The sequence below is a fragment of the Microtus oregoni genome, unplaced genomic scaffold (genome assembly GCF_018167655.1).
Source record: "Microtus oregoni isolate MIOR12 unplaced genomic scaffold, Mior012 000018F_ref0000195, whole genome shotgun sequence".
Classification (NCBI taxonomy): Eukaryota; Metazoa; Chordata; class Mammalia; order Rodentia; family Cricetidae; genus Microtus; species Microtus oregoni.
In genome coordinates this window covers 21,477,103-21,500,667 of record NW_024543077.1, presented here as the reverse complement: position 1 = coordinate 21,500,667, position 23,565 = coordinate 21,477,103, and the positions used below count along the sequence as shown (strand labels likewise).

Here is a 23,565-nt window from a genome sequence, read left to right as displayed (position 1 = left end):
TGTGGATCTACTTTCATTCTTCCCCACATTGATATTCAGTGATGCCATCACCATTTGTAAATATGTTTTCTCCATTTTATATTTTTTGGTGTTTTGTCAAAAATCAGGTGTAGTAGGTGAGTGGAGTGATGTCTGGGTCTTAAAATCAGTTCCATTAGTCCTCCTATCTGTTTTTGTGCCAACACCAGGCTCTCTTCAGTACTGCAGCTCTGCAGTCATCTAAAGAAGTCAGGGAATGTGATGCCTGCAGAAATTATTTTTTATGTAGGATTGTTTTGGTTATCCCACATTTTTTTGGCTTTTATATATGAAGTTGGGTGTTTTTATTTTGAGATCTGTGAAGAATTTTTCTGATATTTACATGGGAATGGTAGTGAGCCTGTAGATTGCTATGTTGATTTCTACCTAACAAGGGCAAAGGACATCTTCCCATTTTCTGGTGTCTTCTTCAAAGATTTAATGTTCTTTTCCAACAGTCCTTTCACTTCTTTAGTTGGTAATTCCATAATATTTTATATTATTTGTGGCTACTGTTAAGAGTGATGTTTCCATCATTTATTACTTCAAACCATCTTTCCTTTTCAGAAAATATTCCTTGTAACCACCTTCTATCTACCTTCCTGATGACCACTCCCAATCTTCTGATAACTATAATTATATTCCCAACTTCTAAGGATACTTTTATACAAAACCTACAAGTAAGCGTATGAGTGATTTGACTCTTGATGCCTCTCATATTTCAGTTAATGATATCCTTTGAGCTTAAAAACATTGTTGAAACTTTTAGGATTTTATGGTTCTGGTTTGAGAGCCAAGTTGTGTTTCTTTCACTGGGCCTTTTAATGTTTTGGCTGTTTTCAGGGAGATGTTGTTTCATTATCTAGTTCTGGATTCAGAGACAAAGTTCTTTCCTTTGGCTCTGGTTTGAAGACCAAAGTTGGAATACCCTTTCTGTAACTGAAAAGGATTTATCCATTACTTTGCTGGTTCAAACTAAAATAAAGAGTGTTATAATGATGCATGAACAAATTGTTGACATTTTCAAACTTTTTTCTACACAATAACTGATTTTTGTTAACTGACTGTAAGTGGCTTGACATCTAAAAGAACAATTTAAAAGAAGCACCCAGCTTTTTCATCAGGTCCAAAAGATTATGATAATATGCACAAGCTTTCTCAGATGACTACACACTAAGTCTTACTCTTATATAAAACACAAAACATTATGACACTGAATTCATTTATAGTTTCACTACAGTATGATTTTTTTCTCATATTTTTGAAAAGTATCCAAATTATCTTCAGGGTTTCTCTACAGAAGGGCTCATATTATGTATTTGGAGATAATTGTGAAAAAGAATTTACCACATTCCATTCACAGGTATCTCTAGAGTATGTTACATTTTAAGCCTTTGAAGAGTACAGGGGTCTGCAAAGGCCTTATCACACTGATATCATTCATAGGGTTTCTCTCCAGTATATGTCCTTCTATACATTTGAGAGCACCATGTTGAGCAAAGGCCTTAACACACTGATTACATTCATAGAGTTTCTATCCAGTATGTGCTCTTTTATGCCTTTGAAGATGACTGAGAAGGGCAAAGGCCTTACCACACTGGGTATATTCATAGGGTTCCTCTCAAGTATGTGTTCTTTTATGGCTTTGAAAATTACTGTGGTGTGCAAAGGCCTTACCACACTGATTACATTCATGAGGTTTCTCTCCAGTATGTGTTCTTTTATGCCTTTTAAGATCACTGTGACATGCAAAGGCCTTATCACAGTGATTACATTCATAGGGTTTCTCTCCAGTATGTGTTCTTTTATGTGTTTGAAGAACACTGTTTTGAGAAAAGGCCTTACCACACTGATTACATTCATAGGGTTTCTCTCCAGTATGTGTTCTTTTATGCACTTGAAGATTACTGTGTCGTGAGGAGGCCTTACCACACTGATTACATTCATAGGGTTTCTCTCCAGTATGTGTTCTTTTATGCCTTTGAAGATGACTGAGACGTGCAAAGGCCTTACTACACTGATTACAATCATAGGGTTTCTCTCCAGTATGTGTTCTTTTATGTGTTTGAAGAACACTGTTTTGAGAAAAGGCCTTACCACACTGATTACATTCATAGGGTTTCTCTCCAGTATGTGTTCTTTTATGTGTTTGAAGAACATTGTTTTGAGAAAAGGCCTTACCACACTGATTACATTCATAGGGTTTCTCTCCAGTATGTGTTCTTTTATGCACTTGAAGACTACTGTGTCGTGCAAAGGCCTTACCACACTGATTACATTCATAGGGTTTCTCTCCAGTATGTATTCTTTTATGCCTTTGAAGATGACTGAGACGTGCAAAGGACTTACCACACTGATTACAATCATAGGGTTTCTCTCCAGTATGTGTTCTTTTATGCATTTGAAGATGATTATGTCGTGTAAAGGCCTTACCACACTGATTACAATCATAAGGTTTCTCTCCAGTATGTGTTCTTTTATGTCTTTGAAGATCACTGTGCCATGCAAAGGCCTTACCACACTGATTACATTCATAGGGTTTCTCTCCAGTATGTGTTCTTTTATGTGTTTGAAGAACACTGTTTTGAGGAAAGGCCTTACCACACTGATTACATTCGTAGGGTTTCTCTCCAGTATGTGTTCTTTTATGCACTTGAAGATTACTGTGTCGTGCAAAGGCCTTACCACACTGATTACATTCATAGGGGTTCTCTCCAGTATGTGTTCTTTTATGCCTTTGAAGATGACTGAGACGTGCAAAGGCCTTACCACACTGATTACAATCATAGGGTTTCTCTCCAGTATGTGTTCTTTTATGCATTTGAAGATGATTATGTCGTGTAAAGGCCTTACCACACTGATTACAATCATAAGGTTTCTCTCCAGTATGTGTTCTTTTATGTCTTTGAAGATCACTGTGCCATGCAAAGGCCTTACCACACTGATTACATTCATAGCGTTTCTCTCCAGTATGTGTTCTTTTATGGCTTTGAAGATTACTGTAGTGTGCAAAGGCCTTACCACACCGATTATATTCAAATGTTTTCTCTCCAGTTTGTGTTCTTCTACGCAATTGAAGATGAATATGACGTGCAAAGGCCTTACCACACTGATTATATTCATATGGTTTTTCTCCAGTTTGTATTCTTTTATGTGTTTGAAAAACAGTACATTGAGTAATGTCTTTACCACACTGATTATATTCATAGGGTGTCTCTCCCGTATATATTCTTTTAATCTTTTGAAGATGGCTCTGATCAGCAAAGACCTTACCATGCAGATTACATTCATATGTTTTCTCTCCAGTATGTTTTCGTTTATGACTTTGATGAGTTACATACAGAAAGTCTTTATTATCTTGAACATATTCATAGGGTTTCTCTCCACTGTGTGTTCTCTTATGCATTTCACGATGATTGTGACAAGAAAAGACTTCATCACATTGCTTAATTTCACAGCATTTTTCTCCGCTATGTGTTTTTTCATTCCTTAGAAGATGAGTGTTATAAGACAAGACTTCACCACAGTGAGAATATACTGAAAACTTTTCTCCAGTTTGATTTCTTTCAATCCTGCAAGCAAAATTTACACATGTAAAAGCTTTACCACATTCAATGCAGTTGAACCTTATACCTATATGAATTAACTTCATATTTTTTCAAATTGTAAAAAGGAATCTAATATCAAGGTTTTATAGCTTTGTTTAAAATCATGTTTTGTTCTCTCATTGGGGGTCATTTTACATCTAGAAAAAATTTTTGTGATGATAAATTCCATTGTGTCATGGTTTATCTTTTCATCTATAACACTACCTATATTTTTCTAGGGTATTTTTTACATTTTTGAAGAGAACTGCATATACTGAGTGCTTTACCTGTTGTAATAAGAGCGGCGGGCTACGTTCCTGGCACCCACCCACTCATATTATGACAGAGTGGCTCTCTAACGTGACGGACTACATCCACTTAAAAACCTGAGAGGTCTTTAGAAAAGGGAGAGAGTTTAATACAGCTTTGGCTTTTTGTGGGTGGCTTGCCACAAAGAAGTTTTCCTGACTCAGCAGCAGGAAAAAACTGGCTGTTTTAAAATGCCGGCTTTCTGGGCTGTGCCGCCATCACCATATCTGTCTGGCTCCTGCTGGAGACAGAGCTTTTGAATGGAGCATTTGGAGTAAAGTGGTACACCTCGCTTGATGGCAATGTGGACTGCCGTGTGCCTGGAACTGTGAGGGCTCAGGGGCACCAAATGGCTCTGAGGCAGGAGAGGCTCAGCTCAAATATGCTGAACTATGCTGGTCTCAGCAGGAACTACCGTAATTACCATAATAATAGCATGGTTAAGGTTTAGACTAGGCAGGACTCAGGTGGTACCATATTACCTGTACATGGTGCAACTTAAGTTTTTAAGAACTGCTTAACATTTTAAGAAATGCTCCTGGATAGTAAAAAAAATTACAGATTCACAATAAAACAGATTCAGACATAAAAGACCACTAAATGAGTCACAGTGTTGGATGAATGTACGTAGGCTTGGGAGAGAGAAGAAAAAGAATATAAAGAATAAAGTTAATGTCTTTAAAGAAAGGGTAAAGTCTTTAAAGAGACAGAATAAAGTAAACTGATAGAGTAAAAATAAGACACATAAAAATGGAAAATTCACAGCGAGTCTGGATTCTTTGTATTATTGTGCTTTCTTTAAAATTTTTGACTGTACAGGAGCTAAGTACAGAGAGACATTTTATTACATGGGCTACCAAACTGAACCAGAATGGATTTCATAAGGGTATTATGAATTCAGAATTTTGGTTTAAGGATATGATGCTTTGGAAAGGAGTTTCTTCTTTTGTTTTCACAGAGGATGAGACCCTGTGGATTGTGTCTATCCCAATATGGTATGATCATGCCCTCCTGAGAGGTTGCTGTGAACACCTTCAGAAAATTACTTCACTCAACTGCCGACTGAGATGAACCTAGCAGACAGGTTATCCCATAAAAGACCTGAATAACAGCACCCCCATTCAGCAGGAAGCAGTTTGGAGAGAAAAAAACTGTGCCCATGTTCCCAAATATTGTTTATAAATGTTCTTTTACATTTAAAGTGGGATATGATATAGGTATGAATAATTTGCATTGGTGTGGATTTTAAGGTCAATTTTGTTATACGTATATGTATTTCAGTATCTTGATTAAGGTATTGTGATTGTGTAGTTCATTTTTAAAATGTAATGTATAATTAGGAAATACAGGTTGTTGATGGATAATCATAAATATTAGTCAAGCTTGTAGTCATGTTAGTTAGATATTCAGGTTATATATAGAGATATATTTCAGTTAGATAGGTATTCTTTATATCTTTTAAAGACTGCAGAATAAGAATATGGCATTTAAATGTTTTAATCCCTTAGGGCTTTTCATGACAATGAGACACATCTGCTCCTGGCAGCATCAAGCTACTTCAAGAGGAAGATGGGCATCGAAGAGGCTCCTTATGGAGTTTGATAGCCATTTGGGCAAGAAACTGCTCTTGCCTGGACTGTTGCATAAACTGGACACAGAGAACCTGCAGAGAAAGGACAGCTGAACTTGCCTAAAGGCAAGATGTTCTTTCGGGGTTCCTGATTCATGAAAGAGTCTGCAAGACATTCTGCAGGACACAGCAGAAAGTGACTGAACTGTCTTTGAAATTTCCTGCTTCATGGAAATGTCTGCTGAACACTATGGGTCTGAAGGCCGAAGACGGATGCCCCAACGATACAAAAGAACTTTGGGTGACTGTACAGGGAGCAAGATGTCTCTGTCATTTCTAGAGTTTTGGATTTCTTGTTTACTTAGGTAATATTATATCACTCTGGAGTCTTGATGGAGTTGAAGAATAAATAAATAGTTATAGTTTTCCTTAGTTATGATAAAAGATAAAATAGATATAAATATTGTAACTGTAATTCTTGCTTGATAACTGTTTTGCTATATGTAATTGTACTATGTTAAAGTTAAAGCCTTTCTTTTTTGTTTAAACAGAAAAAGGGGAAATGATGGAGGTGGGTCTTGCTTTCTGTTGCTATCTGTTGCTTTCATTGGTTAATTAATAAAGAAACTGCCTAGGCCCATTTGATAGGCCAACCCTTAGGTGGGTGGAGTAAAGAAAACAGAATGCTGAGAGAAAGAAGCCGAGTCAGTGAGTCGCCATGATTCTCCCATCAGACACAAACACAGGTTAAGATCCTCCCTGGTAAGCCAGCAGCCCAAGGTGCTACACAGAATATTAGAAATGGGTTAGATCAATATGTATGAGTTAGCAAATAAGAGGCTGGAACTAATGGGCCAGACAGTGTTTAAAAGAATACAATTTCCGTGTAATTATTTCGGACAATGCTAGCCATGCGGGTGGCCGGGTGCCAGGAACGTAGCCCGCCACTCTTATTACAACATTTACAAACATTACTCCATTCATAATTTTACTATATTGTGAATCATTATACATTTGGTAAGTGAACTAAGACACCCAGAAGTATTTGCATAGACCTAGAGCTCATGTTTGTTTGTTTGTTTTTGTTGTAATGTGAGTTTGTATTTATGTATTAACCATGATGATAGAAAATAAATTAACTTTGTATTTGTGGATCAAATTAAACATGTATAATCTACATAGGAACTACAGTTTATCTTCTTAATTGTTCTTAAGGAGAGGTAAGCTAAATATTTCCATATTCCTATTCCATATTCCTATGCTCATACACTTGTGTCAAGAGTGACATATCATATATATATATGAAAAAATCATATATATATATATGAAAAAATCATATATATATATATATATATATATATAAAAGAATAGTGTATAAAAGATTTCCAAAATGAATCCACAAGGTTCAACTTTCAGAGACTTGAGGTATAGATATTAAGGTTTTTCCACATCACTGCCCCTTGACCCTTGACTAATCTGATTTCACTAAACTTAGCACAGTCACAAAAAGTATATGAGTGATACAAGGCTTACCATGGGCTATTGAATTAGTAGAAAGTTTTGCAGCTATACTCATCATCATTGAAATATGTATACATTTTCTGTCATGAATAGCAAGAAGCAAATGAAGCAGCAATTCTACAACATAGCTCTCATGATGCTATGAATCAAATGGTGATATCTGTTTAGGCATTGCTACCTAGACTTTTTCTTAAATGAAGGCTTTGCAGATGCAATTCATATACAAGAAATTGAGGTATATGGATTTGTGAGAACTTAATAACCATCAATATATTTAAAGCTGTGCTTATTTACACTTTTGCTTTTGTTTTAAAGTTCCAGAACACATTACAAACTATTTAAGGGAAATTGTTATGAACTTGCCCAAGAAAATTACCTTGCATGTCTTCTAGAACATTTACAATGCTCTTTGGTGTTAAGGTCTTCCCAAAAGTATCCTAAAATACAGTACCAGAATAGAAGTTATATTATTTAAGAATGTGCAACAATTAGCTTATTATCTTAAGTGCACCTAAAAACTGTGACTGTGTTATTCACCCCATTATTCTTTCTCTAAAACAAATTACAGAACAAAATTATAAACCAAGGAAAAGTTGTCTCCATATTTTGAAACATGAAAGAAATTCATTTTCACCTATAGTAGTTAGGTTCCAGTAGGTCTCCAGCATCACATCTTTGTAGAGATTCTTCTGGGAAGGATTCAGTAAATCCCACTCTTCCTTAGTGAAGTTGATGTGCACATCATCATAGGTCACTTCCTTCAAAAATATACCATATATGAGTACAGTGTAAGTATGACAGTAAAATGCATACTTCTTTGACAGTATAGTTTTACGATTCTGGTGTTCCCCATTCTTGTTCCATGACATAGACAGTCACTTTAGAAGGAAATTGAAAAGGAGAATCAATTCTGTTATTTCTGTGTCATTTGTATAGGATACCTCCTTATATGAGCAGTATCTATTCATGGGGAAAGAAAAAGAGAAAAGATCAACAGTATGTTGTATGCATGAGAAAATTAATGCCTACAGAAAGGAAAAAAAAGATGGGCAAACTGGGCTTATTGGTGTATTTTGCCTTTACCACAATGCTCAGCAAACAGAGGTAGGTATATTTGTTTCTGAGATGAATGCCAGTCAAGATTTAACAGAACTGCTTATCCATTTTTGGATACCATGTATTTTGTCAGAGGTTGAGGCATGAGCATGTCTTTGCCCAAAGGCCAGTTTTGACAACAAGAAAACAAGCTTTGAGTGTCTCCGGTGCTCAACATTCTCTGGAAAATAGACAATGCTACCAGTAGTAATTGTGTCTCACTTCAACAGTACCCTAGGTTATGTAAAATCCATATTTTACAGCTCTTTGAAGTGGCTGATTTACCTATCTATTCAACATATATTCTTCATGTGTGTGAAAAACCTGATTATTCTAACTATAAGTAAGACAAACATAGATGACTATTGATCTATAATTCTAATACCTATATAACTTAAAGACTAAGACTTCATATTAGAATATTGTACAATAAACAACTGTACAACAAATGAGGACAATGGGCTCAAAATGTAACCAATGAATAGGTATCTTGATCAGTGGAAGAAATGTACATTGCAATTTGATAAATATATTTATTAATATATAAAATGTTTTAAGCATTGGTAGAAGCATGAATGCATACAATATTCAATATTTAACATTATATCAACATACAAAAATCTATATCAAAGCAATTGCCTATAAATTATAACTCACAAGAATTCACTCTCTTACTTATTATTAATGTATGTAAACTCACACTATCTTATTCCATCCAATTTTCCCTTTTTTTTCAAAGAAATCCCTGAGCCCATAAAATTTCCCTTCCAACCCACAACCCTATACCAATTATAACCAACCCCTAAATGATGTCCCTAACCCTAGGACAAACTTTGTTGGGAGAGGGGATGTAGTCTTTTAGAATTACTTCCAGCTGTCATGGGGGCGATGTTCTTTCTATGGGATCCTGCGAAACTAAAATGATGGTTAAGTTCCAAGATTACTGTCTGGTATAACTGCAAATAGTCTCTGAGTATTATGTAAAGTTTTTCTGATCTTCTTCTTATAAGGTCTGTCCAGAACATTGTAAAAAGTGGACCATTTCAGCTAACCAGGTGGGAACCATCTTGAGCAGCTGGTATGTAAAACACGTCTGGTAGTAGCACTATCATCATCATGCCATTGTATCAACCAGGTTGAGTTGTTGTTGTGGGGCCCCAACTTCTTCCTGAAACTTCAGAAATTACTGCAGGAAAATTCATTGTGCATTGTGGAAAACTGAAACATTATTTATAGTCATATACAGACATATATATTCAATGACATGTACAATAGACTTGAAAGTAGAAATGTAGAAAAGTGAAAATTTTTCTAAATTCTTCTTTTTGTCCCATGATCCTGACATTGAGAGAGAAACTCTGAATTTTTATTTTAATGACATGCTTGGATTTATAGAGGGACAGAGCCAGTGTCCATCTCCAAAACCAGCTCTATATATTCATAAATATACATCCACTTACAAAAGGCACCCAATGAAATGATAGGATAAAAGTGTACATTACTGAATCTAAAAAAAAAAATAAAGAGGCATATATGTGTATGATGTAAAAGTATAGATCATTAAAATTAATTTAAAAAGGCAACTACTTATTTATATATTTTATATTGATATAGATATGGATGCTCCCTTTTGATATAAACTTGACATTTTTATCAAAACATACTGTCTATGATTTTTATATTCTTACTCAAACCATTTTATCTAATTTAACTCACTTAAACATGTAATGAAAATTTCTAGTCCTTGAAAGTTATTATTATAAACCAATTAGGATATAAAGTACTGGATGTTAGTACTTTGTTATTTATTACAATGGAAATTATACTCAAGTTAGGTATGTTTTCAACATTATATGGAATGTCATTAGCTGATTCAAATGTAAATACTTTAGAGAAAATGGTTGGTGAAGTAAAGCAAACTTTGTCTCCTTGGGAATTACTTCTGAAAATATACAAAAAGGTGATTGTATTAATTATTCAGCATATAAAATAGTGTTATAAAAATTTGAGCCCAAAAGTTAAAAATTAGGAGAGGTTATATGTGGAATCTTAACAAATTTCAGAAATTGTTGCAAGACATTGACCATCTATATCCCATTATTGGAGTAAAAAATTGAAAATAGTAATTAGAACCAAACCATAAAAGGTGACAAGTCAAAGAGAATTATCATCTAAAGCAGAAAAAAATGGTTTAGTAGAAATAAAATTATAAAAGGTACTTATGGATTGTTTGGATCTGGAGTTTGGTTACATTCAAGACTTTTTTTTGATACAGGTTTCTATGTAGCTTTGGAATGTGTCCTGGAACTACCTCTTCTAGTCCAGACTGGCCTTGACCTCCACCTGCCTCTGCCTCCCAAGTGCTGGGATTAAAGGCTTGAGCCACCACCTCCTGGCCGTCATTCTAGACATTTTATGCTCTATGCATTCCCTATAGGTATTTTACTGCAGAGGAAAGATATTATCTTATAATCGATATTTTAAACATATAAACATACTGAAAGACTAAAAAGTTATGTGGAAAAAGAAACTGAGTTGTTTTTAAAAAGAAAACTGAAACTTCGTCTATTAGCAAGAATTTACCAAGGTTAAATTTTAGCATGTTTAGTCCAGTGCTCCAGTGTGGGTCTCTGTCTCTATCTCCATCCATCACCAGATGAAGATTCTATGATGATATGCAAGATATTCGTCATTATTGCTCTGGAGCACTGGACTGAGCTCCCAAGGTCCCAATGAGGAGCAGAAGGAGGGAGAACATGAGCAAAGAAGTTGGGACCACAAGGGGTGCACCCACCCACTGAGACAGTGGAGCTGATCTATTGGGAGCTCACCAAGGCCAGCTGGACTGTGACTGAAAAAGCATGGGATAAAACTGGACTCTCTGAACACGGCGAACAATGAGGGCTGATGAGACGCAAAGGACAATGGCACGGGGTTTTGATCCTGCTAAATATGCTGGCTTTGTGGGAGCCTAGCCAGTTTGGATGTTCACCTTCCTGGATATGGACGGAGGGGGGAGGACCTAGGACTTACCACAGGGCAGAAAACCCTGACTGCTCTTTGGACTGGAGAGGGAGGGGGAAATGAGTGGGGGGAGGGGGAGAAGGGTGGGAGGAGGGGGAGGGAAATGGGAGGCTGGGAGGAGGTGGAAACTTGTTTTTTTTTTTTCCTCCTTTTCTCAATAAAAAAAATTTAGCATGTTTTACTAATGTTGAAATTGAATCATTATGGACAGGAAGTGAACATTGGCAAAGAGCTTACAGTAATTTCTTGGGAGAAATTAACAACAAATATCTCTTTAGCCATAATATTAGTGATCATATAGGGAAATAACTATTTCTAGGGAAAGGTTTCATCTAGCTTCCTGTATTTAATTTTGGGTTTGAGTCTCTCTCTGATATCTACACATACATAACAAATACTCATCTTTAACCTCTTACAGATCTGCTGCATATGACAATTAAAATGATTAAGTTTTTTGCAATGAAATATGAGCATGCATTACAGTGACTCTGAAGTCTCCAAAAGAAGTGTGAGTCACGCAAGGAAGATTTCAACTGCACTATGTAATTGTTTCACCATCTAAACACCAGGTTTGGACTACACACTGCTCGGGACAGTATCAAAATGGTACACTGAGATGATTGAGACACCTGGGAACATATGTTTTAATTAAGCAAACAGTTCATTTTGGAGGTTTGAGGAAGAGATGATGGGCAAAAACACAGACAGATTGAATGACAGAATTGAATCAAAGACCCAGATATTAATCCTCACACCTATGAACACCTGATTTTTGACAAATAAGCTAAAATTATACAATGAAAAAAGAAAGCATCTGCAACAAATGGTTATGGCATAACTGGATATCAACATGTAAGGAATGCAAATAGATCCATATCTATCACCATGCTCAAGTCCAAAGGGGATAAAGACATTAATATAAATCTGATCACACTGCAACTGAAAAGAGAGAAAGTGAGGGCTGGAGAGAAGGCTCAGCCGTTAAAAGCTAGGCTCACAACGATAAATATGAAGAGAAAGTGAAAAGTAGCTTAACAAGCATGGAACAGAAGACCACTTCCTAAATATAACACCTGAAACGCAGAGTCTGAGAGGAAAAATAAATAAATTGGACCTTCTGAAACTGAGAAACTTCTGCAAAGCAAAGGACACAGTCAATAACACAATAAGGCTGCTTATTGGATGGGAAAATAAATTTCCAATCCCATATAAGATAGAAGACTGATCTCCAAAATATATAAAGAACTCAAGAAATTAAACATCAAAATTTCAAATAATTCAATTAAAAATGGGGTACAGAACTAAACAGAGAATTTTCTATAGAATAATCTCAAATGGCCAAAAGACACTTAAGGAAATGTTCAACATCCTTAGCCATCAGGGAAATGCAAATCAAAATGACTCTGCAATACCACCTTACACCTGTCAGAATGGCTAAGAACAAAAACACCAGTGACTGCTTATGCTGGAGAGGATGTGGGAGTAAGGGGAAGACTCTTCCATTGCTGGTGGAAATGCAAATTGTACAACCACTCTGGAAAACAGTATGTCAGTTTCTCTGAAAATTAGGATTCAACGTAACTCAAGACCCAACAATACAAATGACAATAGTGTAAACTCCTTTATACATTAATATTGGTTTTAAAGTAGAGGATATTCATGCTATAATCCACAGACACAGAGTTAGTTAACAACAAAGGATCAAGGGAGGGATACATCAATCTCCCTGAAAGGGGCACTAGAATAGGTCTTCTGAATTGAATGGCGGTAGTTGGGTATGGAAACAGGAGAAATCAGGATCAGGGTGGTTGGATGTAGGGAGAATAAGGAAAGACTACAGGAATTGGGGAACATTTAGGAGTTGGTATGGTACTTAGTAGAGTAAATACTCATTAGGTTGTATAAAAATGCCACTAGCAAGGACTTTTAGGAAAGAGGGATAAAAAGCCTGTGGAGTCTTTTCTAACCAGGCGAAGTATTCAATGTTGGGACTGAAACACCAACCCAGCAACAGTCACATCTACATCTAGTCCTGATTGTAACATGTGTTGAGTTATTTGTTCCCCATAACTTGTAGGAGTAAACAACAAATAACTCGTGAAACTTCAGGCCCATTCCATTAGAAGGAGACAATGCCCATCCTAATTGGATATCCAAGACCTGAAGCTCACTTCACTACAGGTCTGTGATAGAACCAAATAAGATAGGAAAAAAGTCCAAGAAATGACTTCTCATGATATTCTGCTATTCTTATAGAATGGTGCCTCAGCCATTGTTATCAAACTGGCCTAATCCAGGAACTCAAAGCAGCAGGAGCAGACACAGGCAGTCAAACAATAAGAGGAGATAAGAAGACCCTGCTGGCAATGGGGAGGAAGTACCATAGCAACTGCCTCCCACCTTGGTTGAGGACACTAGGTTAACACAACCCACAGAATCAACAAAGCAGGAGTTATTGGTGCTCACAGAGACTCTAAAGGTAAACAATGAAGAGAGATTTGGGGGAAATATGAGACTGAGATGAATGGTGGAAGGAAGCACTGCAGTCAAGGTAAAAAAGAAGAAGAAACAAAAGACTAATGAAAGAGAGGAATGAGGACAAATGAGGGAAGGTTGTGTCAAGGAAAGATGAAAATTCAGCAGAGTAAATGCCAAACCCCGTGGTTCTCTCTCAGGTACATGGGGCTACATATTTTGTTTGGCTGGTTTTGTGTTTTTTTTTTTTTTGGTTTTTTCGAGTCAGGGTTTCTGGTTTTGTGTTTCTTGAGAAACCCTGTAGCTTTGGAGCCTTTCTTGGAACTAGCTCTTATAGACCAGACTGGCCTTGAACTCACAGAAATGCACCACCAGTGACTGGTGAGGCTTCACTTTCCAAGGGCTTACTTAATTAGCTCTATCCCTACTGAAGCAGTAATCTAATTGATATTTAAAATTAAAACTGCCTTGACCAGGCAGTTGTGGCACACACCTTTAATTCCAGCACTCAAGAGGCAGACGCAGGCAGATCTCTGTGTGTACAAGACCAGCCTGGTCTACAAAATGAGTTCTAGGACAGGCTCCAAAGCTACAGATAAACTCTGTCTCAGAAAAACTAAACCAAACTAAACTAAACTAAAATGAAATAAAACTCAGGAGTCAGATAGCAGGGTAAGAACTTGAAAGATCAGAAAATCAATTGATCAGCCACTGGTGACTACTACCTCTTCAATTTATCCATGCAAGAAAAGAGCCCATATCTTCTCTCAAGCCTGCCTTAATAATCCTGATTCCTACCTGGTCAACAACATCCAAACCTCTAGGGTAATTTACAGTGAGGTTGTTGTTAGCTCTGTCCTGACTCCAAGCAAACTGTATTATGAGAACATGATCAAAATGTCATAATTTCCCCTTTCTTACTAAATAAAAAGTGAAGGATTCAACCAACACAGTAAAGCTATATACAAAATATACAACAACTATGTACAAATATATATAGGAAACAGTGACCAATTCATTTGTATTTGGTAAATTTAGATGTAGAGAGCTGTGTGGAGCCGCACCTGATGGTGCTGGCTTCTGCCCTCCGTGATCCCGAAAGTGAGTGCTCTCTGTGATAATCAACTTCTAATATGGCTAAGGCCTGACTCATGCTATTATCACACAATTATTGTCAGCTGCTTGCATATGTGTGGACCTATGGGCACTGCCCAAGTGGCAATCCAGGGTTGGCAGCTTGTGCCTTTTTAAGGGCTAGGAGAGGTTTGCCCGGGGTGAGAGAGAGAGAGAGAAAGAGAGAGAGATCACGATTCTGTAAGAAAGTCCTGAATAAAACTGCCTGCAAGAAGAGTTCGGGTGTTGTGTCTTCCTTGATGGTCAAGGTGGGCGTGACATTTAGAGAAAATACTATATTATCTATCCTATCTAGGTAAGTCCAAAGTGTTGTACCTAAATCATTATTTATCCCACCCTAAAATAAACTTTTTATATCTCTTAACCTTACATATTTCATTCTAGTTTCTGAGGTGTTTCAATTTGGTAACAGAGAAAACTACAATTATCTAGTATTTAAGTCCTTTAGAGACCTGTGAAGGTTATAGTACTCCCTGAGTAAACAGAAAATATAGTGTTTATTTATCTCCATGCAGAAATCTCAAGTCCAAATAGATCAAAACAGAAAACCAACCACATTGAACTTCATAGAAGTGAAAGTGGGAAATACACTTGAACACATTGGTACAGGAGACCACTTTTTAAATATAACCCCAGCAGCACGAACACTAATAGCAATATTTAATAGATGGGACCACCTAAAACTGAGAACTTTCTGAAAAGCAGAGGAAATGTTCAATAAAACGGCAGCCTACAGGATGGAAAAGGTCTTCTTCAACCCCACATCAAACAGAGGGATGATATCCAAAATATATAAAGAGCTCAAGTAACTGGTCATCAGAAGAACAAATAAGCCAATAGAAAAATAATTGTACAGAATTAAACACAGAACTCTCAAGAGATGACTATAAAATGACTGAAAGACACTTAAGGAAATGCTCAACATCCTTAGCCATTAAGAAATGTAAAAACAACTCTGAGATCCCACCTTACACCTGTAAGAATAGCCAAGATCAAAAACACTGAAGATAGTTTATGCTGGAGAGGATGTAGGGTGATGGGAAAACTTCTCCAGTGCTGGTGGGCATGCAAACTGGCACAATCACTTTAGAAATCAGGAAGGGAGGAGAGCAGAGAAAAATATATACCTCAATGAAAACAATTTTAAAAATCCAAGAAATGACATAAACTACTGACTGCCTGGACAGTCACCCAAGATTCCACTGTACTGTTGGAATTTTAACTTTAGCCTATACACCTAGAAAATCTGACCAAGTTTCTGTGAAGCAGGAATTTTGAAGGATTGTCCTTCTTTGCCATGGCAATGCTCAGCTGTCACTTTCTTTCATGTCCTGCCTATCTAATTTAGACAGTATACTGTCAGTAGTCAAATCAAAGGGCAGTTTCTTGCCAGTGCCTAAGTCTTGCCAGCAAGAAAGTTAACTACATTTAGTCATTTCTATGATATCCATAATTTCTCTGAAGTAGATTGGTGTTGTCAGGAACAGAAATGCCTTATATAATCATAACATCTTAAGTGCCATATTTTGAATAGGAAATATTTGATGACTTATTGAAAATGTATTTTTGGCCAGAGAGTGATGGGGCATTCTTTAATCCCAGTACTTGTGTGGCAAAAGCAGGTTGATCTCAGTGTGCTCAAGGCCAGTATGTTCTACAAAGTGATTTCCAGAACAACCAGAGTAATTCAAAGGAATCCTATCATGAAAAAAATGAAAATGAAATATCTTTTGGCTTCACCTTGAACGCCTACCTAACATGACTATAAGTATGATTATAATATGTAACATTAACTTGTAATTTTATTAATTTAAATAGCTTGTAATAGTAATTTTCAGGACTAGAGATTTATTTTATATCATAAAGTTCGGCAGAAAACCTTACATAAGAGTAGATATGTATGTACAGTATCTTTTATCAAAAATAACCTTAAATTTCCATGAATATACAAAAATATGTTAAATAAGATTAGAAACATCTACAATATAACAAAAATAATCTCAAATATGTATTAATATAAAAAATCCATACTAATATAAAATATTTAATAAAAATAGTTTTTTATTTAAGGTCAAATTAGTAATCTATCATTTATCCTATGATTTCTATATCTTCCCTATTTCTTTTCAGAACAAGATAACTAAATATTTTCTCCTTTGTTTATATTTTTTACCATTACCCATAGTAACTTGTTACCTCCTCCACCTCAATGTTGGCATAATTCATGACCTAATGAATGACCAAACCCCAACTCTTAGGAATATGGGAACCATGCTTTTGAAATTATATTTTGATGTCTGTGAGCAACGGCATCTATAAGGGTCCCTGAAATAAACCTAAGATAATTTCAATTTATGGGAGAATTACCTGTATTATTTCTTGTCCAGTCTTTGTGTAATGGGAAAGTATAGGAATTATCTCAAGTTCTGTCTAGTGTAGTGCATGAGGACCATATTAGATAGTAATCTTGGAATCATCCTGAATAATTTATAGCCCAAAGCTGACCTTTGGAGGAGGGTAGTCAGTTTAGTGGCATTACCACACTCTAGGAGGAATCAATGTAAAATCATTAAGATTTTAATGGTCACTGCTAAGAATGATCGTGGTTTACTGTAGAAAACCTTTTAAGTGCTATATGTAGTAAAGCTCAAAGAGGTTAAAGGAGCATAGTTTTTTATTTATATACAGAATCCAAAAACTTACTTTTAAGTTACTTGATAGAGATTTAGACCCAAATCATGAACAGGAATTAAAAAGAAGCCTTTTATTTAAATTAGATTTTAGATGTAGTGCAAACTGATGTTGTTCATAAATCCTGTAATCAGTTAGTTGGGCGGGAAGCTGAAAGATCAATGAAGCACAGCATCCATCCACTAGATCTTAGCTCTATAAAGTTCCCAGTCCAATGTTGGAGCCCACATGTGACTCAGTTTCCATCTGGAGTCATTTCAGACTTAAAGATTCTATTTGAGTCCAAGCATACCTGCTGTTCTAGTAACCTTGAGGGCTGTGAATAACATCTGCGTTAGCCAACAGAAAAAGCATTTTGCCCAACTAAAAGAGTCCATTTTTTTTCTATTAACATTTGGGCTAGTGGAGGCCAGCCAGGGGCACCCCTAGTTAATGATTAGAAGCTGCTTAGCTGAATCAGATAATGCACAGGTTTGAGCTGCCTCCAAGCACAGTGCAGGAAGGTGGGGAGCTGACTGTACTGCTTTTTGATGTGCATTTTGACTGTGTTTAGTACATATGCTGGCTGAGAAATAAACTCAGGCTGTTTTCTATTGACCTTTCATCCTTTCAGTCTAACCTATGATTCTGTCTTCATTTCTCTTAATCTAACTTTTCCTTAGCCTCAGCATTCCCTCCAAGGGAAGCCCTAGATAAATGTTGTTAAGACTCACCAAATGGGGTATCCCGTCTCTATAAGTCCTCAAAGTGAATGCTGTTTCTACAAAACACTCAATCCTCAGCTCTTCTCTCATACCACCTTATATTCCTCTCTCTTCCCAAGCATGCCACTTCCTATCTGCAACTCCTTAGTGATAGGATTAAAGATATGAGACACCAGCATTGACTCTACAACAAACTAGTGTGACTACTGGGATTAAAGGTGTGTGTCAGTATTGCCTGGGGTGTAAGGCGGGCCATGGCATCTGTTTTACTTTATGATCTTCAGGCAAGGTTTATTATTAAAATATAAATGAAAAAATAAAATAAAATACTTAGAAGCAAGCATCTGAGATCAAGAAGAGAAAAGTAAAACTGTTTATCACCAAAAAATATAAAAAATATTCTGAGTACAAACTGGGGAAGGTCCATCGTTTTCACAAACAATGAATGATATAATTAAATTATGGTTCACAAAATCAACAATATGGATGACACCATTGACAAAACAAGGCACAAACACAAATCTACATACACACACATGCACAAACACACACACACACACATACACACACACACACATATATATATATATATAATTGTTTCTTAAAGAAGAACAACAAGGTTCTAATCTAATTCACTGAATCACTGGCCATCACACATGCTGTACACTCCTGTTCTCTCCTTTACCAATAATAGAAAATGGGTTCGGTGAGAAGGGCTCTTTCACCAAAATTTACAATATTCACTTGAAGTCTTCTGATGTTTTTCCTTTACAGAAAATAGATTTGATTACTGAAAGCATCTCATTCTCTTGTGATAAAGAAAATTATGTCTGTTAGGATCACTTACCATGTTTCCTACAATTGGTGATGGAATCCAAGTCTGCATCACAGTGAGGAAATGAAATCTTTTTAAATGGAATTTCAAGAGAACAGATTTTTAAAGAATCAGTTTACATGTAAATCAACTTGATTTACTCTAACTACTTGGAGTTCCAACCACTTCTGAAATTAAGGTTACTGCTATTTTTTGTGTATGTTTGTATATATTTTTGTGTATGATACTCTCTATATGATTGCTAGAAGTGATCAAAGCTTCACCCAACGCTCACCACGATATAGCTTGTGATCTTCCTGCCTACACCTACTGCAGAGGCAGAATAGAATCATGGAAAGAACCCACAAACTGTCTGCTACTTGTATTCCCAATTGCTAACTCTTCCCGTAATTCCACATTGGCTAGGGCTCACAATATTAGCAGTTCCTCTATAGGAGGATCAGAGATTAAATGACTCAGACTGCACAGTCCTTCCAGTTCTGCCCTCCCAGCCCAGCAGACAGGGCCCCTGTTTAAAAAGATTGTATTTAGTATACATTATTCCACTACCCTAGAGCACATCCTGTTCCACATCCAAAGTACAGGGTCCTCTGTGTGCACATTGCATTGCACACTCACTTTCCAGTGCAGCCATCCCATTGCCTCAGAGAAGGAAAATCCTGAAGACAAACACAGGTCACATTCATAAAGGAATCACTGTTCCTGTGTAACTGTGGTTACTTTGTAACTGTTGTTAAACAAAAACAGACCATGAATTAGAAAACAATCAGGATCATGTTATGGCTCGGAGGGAGCAAAGACAATGAGAATATGATGCAGTTTTAAGCTCAAAAATTATTTTGAAAACTTGAAATAGACTTTATGGCCATGTGCTCGAGAGACTAAGGATTTTTATTAGAGCACAATAAATATTTCTCATGTATTTTCCCTAAAGATGAACACCTTATTCCAGAAAAGTAACAGTCCTGTTAAGCAGGGCCACAACATTTTACCCAGATTATCTGTTTTTGATGAACTATTGTAAATATCACAACTAGATTTCAAGATAAGGTAAGTGCCATACCTAGATTACCATTGTCTGTGGACTGCAAACAATGGTCAATCAGGATAATCATACAGCATCACAATTGACCTCCTGATTCCACATAAGTAATCTCAGTTGAAGGAGGAAAGCTCTTACCCTCAGGCCAACCTCTCAATTCCTGCACTGTGTCTCCACCAGCTTCAAAGTTGGTCAATAAGTTCAATTCTTATACCAATCCCTCTTCATTTCTAAGTCCCCAATAAAAGCCAGAATGATTAGCAGACACTCATTAACTGCTCTATTTTTCTTTCTCACTGACTAGAGAAGGACACACCTGGAAGGAGTTGCAGGACTGTCTTCCCAGAACTGGCAACAGAGGCAGGATTAGGTGTTCAAAATAATTCTCAATTATGTAGCATGAGGCAAGCCTAAAGTATAGGAGACATTGCTCTACATAGAAATCAACATAACTTGAAAGAAATGAAATGAAACTATCAATGACTTAGAAACCTTGGAAAACAGAAACAAATAGAGATAACAGCAGCAATTCACTTAAAGAAAGTATTTGAAACTGAAACCAAAAAGTGATTTTTAAAGTGATGATAATAATGCACTTTTAACTGTGCAGTAGTGGCTCAGGCCTTTATTCCCAGCACTCAGGAGGCAGAAGAAAGTGGATCTTTGTGAGTTTGAGGCCAGCCTGGTCTACAAGAGCTTGTTCCAGGGCAGGCTCCAAAGCTACAGAGAAGCCTTGTCTCAACACACCAAAAAAAATGCACTTTTAAGATTAAATAAAATTTTCTATATTGATTTTAAAAAGGAGTAGGCCATTCCCTAGGAGAAAGAATATCATTAACAAGAGGTAGATTGATGGTACAAATATACATATGTTCACGCAGAGATTTGTAACCGAATACATAGAGTTAGTCCATGGACTGTTTTTCAAATCTCTGAGCCGACATAACTCTGTCAAGCAAGATCGATCATATTTCTTACCAAAAGCAATCTACAGATTGAATACAATGCCCATCAAAATCCCAGCAAAATTCTTCAAAGATTTCAAAAGAACAGCACTCAAATTCATTTGAAAAACAAAAAACTCAGGATAGCCAAACAATCCTATACAATAAAAGAACTTCTGGAAGCATCACAATCCCTGTCTTCAATCTTTACTACAGAGATACATTACTGAAAACAGCCTGGTATTGTCATTAGAACAGACAGGAGGACCAATTGAGCTAAATAGAAGACCCAGATATCAACTCACATATCTTTAAACACCTGATATTTGAGAAGGAATGAAAAAATATCAAATGGAAAAAAGAAAACACATTTAACTAGTGGCGCTGGCATAACTGGATATCAACATGTAGAAAAATTAAAATAGACCCATATCTATCAGCATGCACAAAACTCAAGTCCAAATGGATCAAAGACCTCAACATAAAGCCAGCCACACTGAAAATTACAGAAGAAAAATTGGGAAGTACACTTGAATGCATTGGCACAGGGAACCAATTCCTAAACATAACCGCAGTAGCACAGACACTAAAGGAAAAATTAAATGGGGCATCCTGAAACTAAAAAGCTTCTGTAAAGCAAAGGACAGGTTAACAAGGCAAAATGACAGCCTACAGAATGGGAAAAGATCAAAATCCCACATCAGACAGAGGTCCGATCTTCAAATTATACAAAGAACTTAAGATATTGGACTCCAGAAGAACTCATAATCCAATAAAAAATAGAGTACAGACCTAAACAGAGAACTCTCAACAGAGCAATCTAAAATAGCTGAAAGACAATTAAGGAAATGTTCAATATCATTAATCAGAGAAATGCAAATCAAAACATCTCTGACATTCCATCTAACACCTGAAAGAATGTCCAGGATTAAAAACACTGATGACAACTTATGCTGGAGAGCTTTTGGGGAAATAGAAACACTTCTGCATTGCTTGTGGGAATGCAAGCTGATACAGTCCCTTTGGATGTCAGTGTGGTAATTTCTCAGAAAATTAGGAAATGACCTTTCTCAAGACCCAGTAATACCACTTTTGGGTATATAATCAAAAGATGCTTAATCGTGCCTCAAGGACATGTGCTCAACTATGTTCATAGCAGCTTTGTTTGTCATAGCCAGAATGTGGAAACAACCTAAATGCTCCTCCATAGAAGAATGAATAAGAAAAGTGTGGTACATTTACACTATGGAGTTCTACACAGCAGAAAAAAAATAACAACATCTTGGATTTTGCAGGAAAATTGATGGATCTAGAAAACATTATTTTGAGTGAGGTAACCCAGACACAGAAAGACAATTATCACATGTACTAACTTATAGGTGGTTTTTAAGCATAAAGCAAAGAAAGCCAGCCTACAAACCACAATCCCAGATCTTAGACAAAAATGAGGATGCTAAGAGAGACTGACAAACATCTAATCTACATGGGAAGAATAAAGGATAAAGAGACAAGATTTCCTGAGTAAATTGGGTGCATGGGGACCTTGGGAGAGTGTTGAAGCGGGAGTGGAGAGGCGGGGAATGAAGCAAAGAAATTGTAGAGCTCAGTAAATATCAATAAACAAAGATCGATCATATCTGCAGAGGATAGTTGCCTAATTGCAAATTAAATGTTACTTGACTCAAGATAACCTTCCTAATCTGGACACCCACACAATCACACAACATTAATTTACACATGCTGGGCAATTACAAACCTCTCCTGCTACCACAATCAGGCCCTTTCTCATAGTGGTGGCTGCAACAGCTGATTGCCTATGCTGTGCCCCCTGCAGTGCACACAATAATCTATTCTTCCTATTGTGGTCTGAGGACAGAAGAAATGCTCCATGTGCAAATCCTTTTCCTGTGACTGTGTTGGACAGTCAACTACATGGCTCAAATGCATTTTTATTTTATTTTATTGGTTTTGTTTGAGACATGGTATCTCTGAGCTTTGGTGCCTGTCCAGGAACTAGTTCTTGTAGACTACACTGGATTCAAACTCACAGAGACCTGCATGCTTCTGCCTCCCGAGTGCACCATCACTGCCAGGCAAATACATAATTTTAAAACTGTGAATGGGTACAGTCACTTAAGAACTTTGAGGGTGTAATATAGAGGACACTCAAGATTGTCCAGGAAAGCAACAGACAGGGACCAAAGCCATCTGAGTCAAAATAACAGAAGTTGTCTCAGAAACAATATTTTTATCCGGACAGAAATGCAGCTCTTCTACAATTAATATGCCTTTCTACAGAGAAATCACAATACACACTTAGAAGATTAATAAAGAAAAGTTTCTTAAATGATGTTATGCATTGATCTCTGTCCAATGCTCAAGGGGAGCTAGGATAGACAGATTTTGCATTCAATATATGCTGTTATCCATAAGTATCCCTTAGGATAATGGTCCAGATTAATTTTGAACAATTGAAATAGAAACAGGAAACTTGCCAGTCTAAATATTTAGGCAAAAGTATTCTCAGAATATTCTCTTAAGTATGCCAGTTACCAGTTACAGACAGGGTTCTAAGGTGACGATCACAAGGGAAAAGAAAGACTGGACTGGACAAGT

At 36.6% G+C, this 23,565-nt stretch overlaps 1 protein-coding gene across 3 annotated transcripts; it reads right to left on the bottom strand.

Annotated features, from left to right (window-relative positions):
• Positions 1-1,639: 1,639 nt before the first annotated feature.
• Positions 1,640-7,673, bottom strand: LOC121459052 (zinc finger protein 431-like). Of its 3 annotated transcripts, XM_041668558.1 has the most exons (5): positions 7,640-7,673; positions 7,382-7,442; positions 4,938-4,946; positions 3,113-3,164; positions 1,640-2,950 (listed from the first exon to the last, which is right to left on the bottom strand). In XM_041668558.1, exons 1-5 carry the CDS (start codon positions 7,671-7,673, stop codon positions 1,640-1,642), a joined length of 1,467 nt encoding a protein of 488 aa, XP_041524492.1. The 3 variants fall into 3 exon arrangements, with proteins under 3 accessions (XP_041524492.1, XP_041524491.1, XP_041524493.1); XM_041668557.1 differs by lacking the exon at positions 4,938-4,946 and having other exon boundaries at positions 1,640-3,034; positions 3,119-3,422; XM_041668559.1 differs by lacking the exons at positions 3,113-3,164; positions 4,938-4,946 and having other exon boundaries at positions 1,640-3,005.
• Positions 7,674-23,565: the final 15,892 nt, after the last annotated feature.